The sequence below is a fragment of the Saccostrea cucullata genome, unplaced genomic scaffold, assembly GCF_032062105.1.
Source record: "Saccostrea cucullata isolate Sc308-1 unplaced genomic scaffold, CSIRO_AGI_Scuc_v1 ctg4341, whole genome shotgun sequence".
NCBI lineage: Eukaryota > Metazoa > Mollusca > Bivalvia > Ostreida > Ostreidae > Saccostrea > Saccostrea cuccullata.
The window spans coordinates 36,535-45,175 of record NW_026931001.1 but is presented as its reverse complement, the minus strand read 5'-3'; the positions used below and the strand labels follow the sequence as shown (position 1 = coordinate 45,175).

The 8,641-nt window shown below is 31.8% G+C and overlaps 1 protein-coding gene and 1 long non-coding RNA gene across 2 annotated transcripts; one reads left to right on the top strand and one right to left on the bottom strand.

Annotated features, from left to right (window-relative positions):
* Positions 1-519: 519 nt before the first annotated feature.
* LOC134230990 (uncharacterized) lies at positions 520-4,044 on the bottom strand. The gene is made up of 3 exons (XR_009984475.1): positions 3,974-4,044; positions 1,329-1,411; positions 520-601 (listed from the first exon to the last, which is right to left on the bottom strand). It is a non-coding gene; the product is annotated as an uncharacterized LOC134230990 (long non-coding RNA).
* A 113-nt stretch (positions 4,045-4,157) lies between these two features.
* On the top strand, positions 4,158-7,668 carry LOC134230993 (cytochrome c oxidase subunit 5A, mitochondrial-like). Its single transcript, XM_062712859.1, has 4 exons — positions 4,158-4,203; positions 5,005-5,055; positions 6,915-7,060; positions 7,532-7,668. Exons 1-4 carry the CDS (start codon positions 4,158-4,160, stop codon positions 7,664-7,666), a joined length of 378 nt encoding a protein of 125 aa, XP_062568843.1. The 3' UTR covers positions 7,667-7,668.
* The last annotated feature ends 973 nt before the right edge of the window (positions 7,669-8,641 follow it).

Genomic DNA, 8,641 nt, shown 5'->3' with positions numbered 1-8,641 from the left:
ACTCAATGCTTATTACATTCATGTCAACAGTTAGCCTGCTTGATGTCCTGGAGTAAAGAAGAAGATTTTTAAAGATTGCACTAATTTTAGTGGTTTTGGCCCACCCCTCAGGCCCTAGGGGGGCTGGGACCATGAAATTCACAATTTTTGTTCCCCTTCACCCATAGATGCTGTATACCAAATTTGGTTGAAATTGGTCTAGTGGTTTCAGAGAAGAAGCTGAAAATGTTCAAATGTTAACACACGACACACGACGGACGACGGACGAAAACGGAAAGCAATAGGTCACCTGAGTGACTCAGGTGACCTAAAAAGACATAATTTGCTTTGGAATTGATGTAGAATGGTGCCTTGATTGATTTATCATGTAGACATGGTAGATATGCTCTTTTTGTGAGGCGATGATCTACTCTGGTAGATCATAGGTGCCCTTTGTTTTTGTTTAGCTCCCAAAAAGCACTGAGAACTCTTCCAAACAACCTCATGACAATCAATAAACATAAGATAAATATTAAGATATTTACCAGTTCATCTTTACTGCATCTCTCACATTCTGTCAGAGCTTTTGCTTTCTTTGAGGGACATGATTTGTTCAGCTTAACTAAAAAAAAAAAATCCTTATTAAAACATTTAATTCATTTTTTTTCAGTGTTATACTTGTTAGATTGATGTTGGATCAAAGTCATTACATACTGTGGTAACACAATTTATGAGAATGACCTTTAGGCTTATAACATTTTTCTATTGCATAATATGGTCAGAACAGGAATTACACATGTACATTTAACTGAAAATGATCTTGAACTTGGTTATATATGACCGTGATGACCTTGTGTGAAGATTGTGACAGACCATCAGGTCATATGCAATCATTCTAAGAGGAACAAGCTTCATGTTTCTCCATCAAAATTTTATCTGTCAGTGTCTTTGATACTGTTGGAATCCTGGTCAAGGTCACAACTCATTTCCAAGTCATAAGCAGTCATTATATTTAGTATGAATTCTTTAATATATCACCATTAAAAAGCTTTGGCCAGAACCAAATTTCACAGAGATAGACAGCTGAAGAAAGTGATTCCTATATACCTCAAATCTTTATTTGAACAAGGTATTAAAAAACGTGTAATTTATTGTACAAGTATCAGGCTCAGCTGCCTTCTTACACACTATGTATATCCTCTTACTTATTTTTCATTCTTAACTCAAAACATCAGAGGTAGTATTTGTAAATATATGAAAGTTAAGCAAATTAAGAGGTCAAGGAGATACTTTAACTTTTCTGAATTACAAAATTAAGGTCAAATTAATAGAACCTAGGGATGACTTACCAAGATTAGATGGAAATTTAACTTCTTTTATTTTGTGTTGCGTTGGCCATGCACTTTCAACAACCAATATTATTACAGAAATACTACAAAGAGAAAAAATATAATTTAATTAAGAACAAATGTAAACCCATAAATTAACAAATCTTAATAGTGTAAATAATATTTAGAGTGTTACTGGTGAAATTGAAGCTAGATGATACATGCTACTGTCATAAATGTTGTATATTTTAATTATTTTTCCAAGGCAATTTTCCAGTCTATGCATTTGTCATCTGATACAATACCATTATAATTTTTTAATATGAAAATGTTATTTTACTTCTGTACCCCCACCAAATTTTATGAAGAGGTTGATGCGTCTGTATCATATGCATTCCTATTACAATGTTCCAGTGACCGCTGTATTTAAATGACTGTTCATTGTCTGCCATGGATGACTCATTTTTATCACAATGTCAGATCCAATATTATAAAACTAGATTTTCTGTATCTGCTACTGTTTCTCAAACAGTGCAGATTCAGATCATTTGATTTTAATAATGTAATAGGAAAGGAGAAGATTATGACTGGACAGGGAATTTAAGTCCAGGACCCCTGCAACTGTAGTCAGGTGCTCTACTGACAGAGCTACAAAAGCCGACATCCACCGCCCATACCATTACATTCCACCCTCTTAATTCTTATTTTGTTTCCTTCTAGGTTTACCACTATGTTACAATATCTAATCATTTTTCTCCTTTTAAACAACATTCTTCTCAACATTTGGTCATTTTGGGGTGGGTTTTTTTTTAAATTTATTTAACATGAATGATCTGACTAAAGTGAGCTACAAAGGAATTTAATGTTGGTTTGTTGCTTAGAGTGTGTCAAAGATCTGTGATTCCTAGCAGAAATCATATTATTACATTTTAAGTGATAGTATATAGACTTTGTGTCTCATGATCATATGTATATGATTGACTGACAGATAATATTAAATGCCAATGGTTAGCAACTACTACAGTCTTTAACTACTAACTACATGTATACTCGATTCTCATTATATCGCAGTATAATCCAAAAAATCCAAAAAATCAGATACATGGCTCATATGCTTTTTGTTGAAAAACTATCATCTGAATGTAACTTTTTGTGATGATTAAAAAGTATGGAACATGCGTCGGAAAAAAATTATTCAAATAAAACGTAATTTTACAGAAATCCATTATTATTTTTAGCCCACTGAGTTTATAATCTAGTGAAATCTATATAAAGTTCATGTTTGAAAGTCTTTAGTTCGTATAATTGTTTATTTTCTTATGTAGAATTACATGGTAAAATAAAAAATAAGAATTGAAGTCCATGTCAACTTCAAGTTTCCATGTTTTCCCATACCGCGATATTATCAATTATGAGACTCTCCGATTTAGGAGGTAAATAAGACTTCGTGTTTTAAAAATAGACTACAAATTAAACGATGCAAGATTGGGAAATAATTTGATGATAAAAAGTTAGGCCATAGGTTGCTTTATGAATATCATTTGATGAAAGTTAAATTTAAAAAATTGAATTACACTTTTTTATGCAAAAGATTTAAAGGCAGAGATTTTTTACCGGGTGGTAAATTCCAGGTGAGGGAGGGGCTTATATTGTACAGGTGTGAATGCCTTGGGGGCTAGCAGACTACCTGTGGTCACCTGTCTCCTAATCCCTATACACAGGAAGTGATTTAATACACAGTGAAATACCCAGATGTCAAACTTTACCTGTGTTATGAATTTTGAGACAATTTTAAAATTATATGGTAATAAAAAGGTTTTTCAATTATAGATATATTGATTTATTTTTGACTGTTTTAAAACAACCCTTCCCATTTAAAAAAAAGTATTATGATATCATTCTATAAATTCCAATATTAAAACAAAGATTGTTTTAGATGTTAGACTTGTGTATGTGTTTATTTAAAAAAAAACATCTCTTGTTACAACTAAATTACACCTAATTCATTCATCCCTAGGATCCCATCTATCATGACACATGCTTAAAAAATTGTTTGTAAATTCTTATCTGAATAAAAAAGAGAAAATATAAGTTACCCATGATCAGAAACATTATTTTTAAATTTTATTACTTCACACAGTGTTGCTCTGAACTTTTTCAATAACAATTCCACTTTTGGTTTACCATTTAGCATATTAAAATTAATATCAACATTTCATTTCAAAAAAAAGATTTATGTACTAAAGGTTATTTTTTAATGATCATAATCGTTTCAAAAACTGTGTATATTAAATTCATATATTCTCCTTTTGAAAAAAAAATCATAGGTAATACATGTGTAGTTTTTATATACCATGTTCATTAAACATCAAAGGATCAAAAGTTAATTAGAGCGTCACCACGAGGAATTTAATGTTGGGTATACACAGTGTGTCAAGATCTGTGATCCTCAAGTTCCAGCATCCAATGATGGACATTTTAAGTGCACTTGATTGACAGGTGTCTCATGATCATGGTATTTTTGAAGGCGGTGCTTAAAATCTCTGCCTTTAAGTACCGCGATATAATGAGACACCAGTATATATTGTGTGTCACAATACAGTATTTCCTTATTCAGTTTCTCAATAAAATGTCTATTAAGGCTTAAAATGTTTGAAAACCCTTACCTAAAGAGTAGGAAAATGGCAAATGCCATTTTCTTTTTAGTACAATACTCAAGCATCCTTCTTTGCCATCATAATTCTGGGTTGAATTTACGCTTGCAACTGAAATAGAAATAACCAGATAAAAACGTATTTGTGTCAATTATTAATCAGTAAAATCAATACAAGCACGAATAAATATCGTCAAATGTATCATAAAAATGTTTTCTTCAAACTATTTAAGCTTAGGATACGTAAGAAGGTTAATAAAGGCGTATTTATATTACCAATTTTATCCGGCTTTCTTAAATTTATACGTACATGATGTTCCATTAAAGAGCTCGGTTGATCTGGATCACAACTAAGCGGAGAAGGTCACAGTGGGAGAAAATGATCCGTTCTTCGTGTAAAAAAGGAACCCAAAAGGACCCAAAAGGAAATTAAGCAAACAGGACTTGAAATAAAGAGAATAAATGGATATATAATAATATACTTTCATATTTTATTTTTTTTACCACTACATGTTATTTCTCTGTCAGAGATACACCCATCTGAAATTGGAAACATGTCATTAAATAAAACTTTATTTCTTTTCTTATATATCATATACATGTAGTAAGATATGAAATAATTTACTGTATGAATTGTTTACTTTGTTAATTTCATGTAAAAGATATTAAAGCATTTCCTACAAAAATTAATAACATGCCTTTGAAAATCATAGGCATTTGTTTCAAGAAAAGTTGCAACAATATAAATGTATGTTTTTGCCAACTTTTAAGTAAATTTATAATATAATATTTATAATTTAATTCAAATTATTAATTTTCAATGTATATTAATATATTTATTTGAGTCCTTTTGATTTCCTTTTGGGTCCTTTTGGGTTCCTTTTGCCTTTTGGGTTCCTTTTGGGTCCTTTATTGGGTTCCTTTTATTCCTTTTGGGTGCCTTTGTGAATCTACGCACTCAAGCGCTCTGTTGATAACTCACAACTAAGCGGATGAAGGTCACAGTGGGTAGAAAATGATCCGTTCTTCCAAAAAACTCGGAAGTTTCTGTCCTAAACGCAGTCAGCAAACAGATTCAATCTGGGTGTCCCGCTGGTATGATGCATAATATACACGAATTCTTGTATTTTTTACCACTACATGTTATTTCTCTGTCAGAGATCAGCTCTGAAATTGGAAACGGTTCTCACCGGTAGAACATGTAGAACTTGTATATTTACTTGCGAGAAGAAATAATTTACTGTATGAATTGTTTTTTGACTTTTTTAATTATGTGTGCAATTTTATCCATTTCCTACAAAAATTAACAACATATTGAAATTAACTACAATTACTACCCACCTTTAAAAGTCATATTAGCATTTGTTTCAATCATGTATACAGTAAGTATACAGAAAGTATGAAACAAACGCCTTCCTTGGTAAAATATGTGGGTTACAGTCATAGATGGGACTTCATTTGTCCAGCCAGTGTACGCCAGATACGTTGTTTGACCTTTGGTAACTGGGCTTGTTACTTCATTTGACTGGGGAAGGTTCAACAGGCTGATCTCCCCGGACTGAATTGACCAGCAAGGAATTTGCCGGTGTTAGTCATGTTGTAGTAAGATAAAACTACTATTGAAATGCTCATACTTAAAACCAATTTGGCATGTTTTAAATTGTTTTCATTTCTTGAACAAATCTCAATTCATCTTTTTAAAATTGCCCCCCCCCCCCCCCCCGCAATTTTTTTTTCATGAGGTCCATGATTTTTTGTTAAAAATTGGATCGTGAATTATTAAAATATGTTTCCCGTAGACATAATGTAAAAGTGATAGATCTAAATTAAATGATTTTTTTTACTATAATTATTTTTTGTTTTTGCTGATATACTTCACTTGCCACTAAGCTGTTTTACACTTGTCATAATTATGACTGGCGCAATTCGACGTATGCTTATCTTTGACAAATGAAGTCAGCCCACAAGTTTTTGTTCTATAATGATCCAGTAAGCTTGTTTACTCTTCTTTGTTTATATTTTATAGTATTCTCTATTGAGAAGCCGATGACTTTTTTAGTTCTCCCCTCGACTTCCCAAAAGCATATAGTAATAAAGGCAGTTCAGAAATTAACTAAATGAAGAACCGGACCAGACTCCACTTCAATTGATCTTTTAGGTCTAATGGGACATCATTGGCATAGTTTGAATCAATGCACAGATGTTATTTTGCCATGGAAATGCTGTTTATACCCATTCGTCTGACGTAAAACATGTTTTTAATGATAGAAATCTGACTTTTGTTATCTGTGTCACCAGATTCATTTATTCATTCAAAACTGCCTTTGCGCCTATGTATAATGATCTCTTAAAAAGCAGGGTGGTCCCTTAGATCTGGGGACCAGGGAATTTCCCTGCTTATAATGCCGTAATCCCTTGGTTACTTTGGTATTCCTCTCCACTCCCCTGGTAGGAGAAGAAACCCAGATCATCTTCTACTCTTTTAATGTCCCCTGCTATTTTGATTCTTAGGGAAATCCCTGAAAAGTCTGTAACTGAGCAGTAAGGCAGATGTTATGTTTTCATTAATTTATTCAATGAAAAAAGGCATTGATCTAAAAAAACAAAGTATATAATAAGTCAAAAATACAAAAATTGTGATTTCAATACTAGTAAATTAATATTGTTTTCATTTCAGCTAAACTCCATGAAAAAATGTGTACTGTAAACAATTCAAATTGAAATCTTACAACCCCACACATCACTTTACCCAAAAATACAATAAAGTAAATCTGGCTATCAAAATAATAACTACTCAAATCTTTGATGGATGGGAGTTGAAACAAGCTGATCAATTATTTCTCCAGATAAATTGGATTAATTATTCCAGTGTGAAAGTTACATGTTTATAAAAAAGTGCTTTTCTGGGATGAGGATTTTGCTTATTATTTACATAATTTGTTTATATATTTCAGCTGCTGTGACTGGATTGAGAGGATATTCTGACACTGGTCCTAAACCCCACACATCACTCTACCCAGTGGTCAGTGAGGGAACCTGGCTACAGAAGAACAACTACTCCCAGTTTGATGGATGGGAGCTGAGACAGCTTTTTTACATTGTTTATTTGTTTTGTTTAACAGTATAATTCATGAATATACCGAAGTGCAGGGGATAGAGGATTTTGCTTATTATATACGTAATTGTGATTCATTATACCCAACAAGTTTACAGTATATCATAAAGCCATGATACAGGAAATGAAAATCACATTTTCTGTAAATGATTGCTTATTCGTTATAACTATAAGCACGTTTACTGTTATAAGTGCTGTGTTTTACTGTACACATATGAATCCTTGAAGAGTAAAAGCTTTATTTTATTTATGGTACAATTACAGTAATTTTCTTTGAGTAAGCCAGTATAGTTAATATTTTTCAACAAGGAAATTGGAAGAGAATTGAAAAAAATGCAGATTAAATGATTCTATCTAAAGAAGTATTAGTAAGATAGCCTCAACTAATTATGTGATTTGCCTTTACCTTACTGTACAAGAAAATGTATGATGAATTTATTGACTTATCTTTTACAGGCTGACGATGGAGTACCAGAGCCAGAAATTTGTATAGAGATCCTGAAGGGCTGCAGGAACCAGAACGACTACGCCCTGGCCACCCGCTTCCTGGAAGTCGCAAGGGTAGGAGTTTTAGGATGCATATTTGTCTAGCAGACTCCTACCGTGTATTCTTATATTTGTAAAATGTTTAATTACAGTTCAGTTAAAAGACTTATCTGAATGTGTGCATATCAGTATACACATATTATATTTACAGATTGGTGATTTTCATATTTTAAAAAAAATAATATGTAAAGTAAATTGCTGCACTATGTGTCAAACCCTGCCTTTTTTAGGCATAGTACATGCATAATGCAACACTATTGTTATTATTATGCTGACTGTTGTTATTATTTATGCGGCAATCCATTTGAATTTTTCCTAAAAATACCTTATGCTAACACAGCGCACTTGCAAGAACTCATTCAAAATCTTCATGCTAAAATTGGTTGCATGCTTGGTTATTTTGGTTACCAGTATTTTCTCTAAGAAAGTAGATGATATGTGAAAAGCAACTTCTTTATTTTCTGTTTTGTTTAAGACTTATTTGTTTGCAGACGTTTCTCATTGATAATATTTCTTTAACAATCCTTTGAAGTTTTCCTTTTAATGATTCAAAAATCAGTTCAACTAACGATCTGTATGTAATTAGTTTGAGAGATTTGTTGTACAAAACTGATTAAAATATAACTGTTTTCAAAAAAATTTGTAAATTTTCTCCTTTTGTGTCAATGTATAAATTAAGTTTATATATCAGTTATGTAAAATTCTCCCAATTGTTCGTCTCTGTGGCGTAATCGATAAGGCATCATTCCAAGTTTTTTCCCGGTGTGTGCTTAGAAGAATTTTCTTCACAAAAGGGCCGTGCACTATTTCGGCATAGTATGCTTACGCTATATAAATCCTTACACACAAATAAAACATATAAACACAACTGACAGGAAGCATAATAATATTAGATTTACAGTTTGGTGATTTTCATATTTTAAAAAATTATATAATATAAAAAATATTTAATTTTTTTTTTTTTTTTTTTTTTAGAAAAATGCATGTAAAGTAAATTACTTTATTAAAAACAAGTGCAAA

Bases quoted from the DNA above. Each gene is read 5' to 3' on its own strand.
- LOC134230993 (XM_062712859.1), top strand. From the start codon at position 4,158: ATGTATCATAAAAATGTTTTCTTCAAACTATTTAAGCTTAGGATAC. The intron at 5,056-6,914 runs GTATGATGCATA...TATATATTTCAG, and splicing joins TCAATCTGGGTGTCCCGCTG to CTGCTGTGACTGGATTGAGA. The intron at 7,061-7,531 runs GTTTATTTGTTT...TATCTTTTACAG, and splicing joins TGAGACAGCTTTTTTACATT to GCTGACGATGGAGTACCAGA.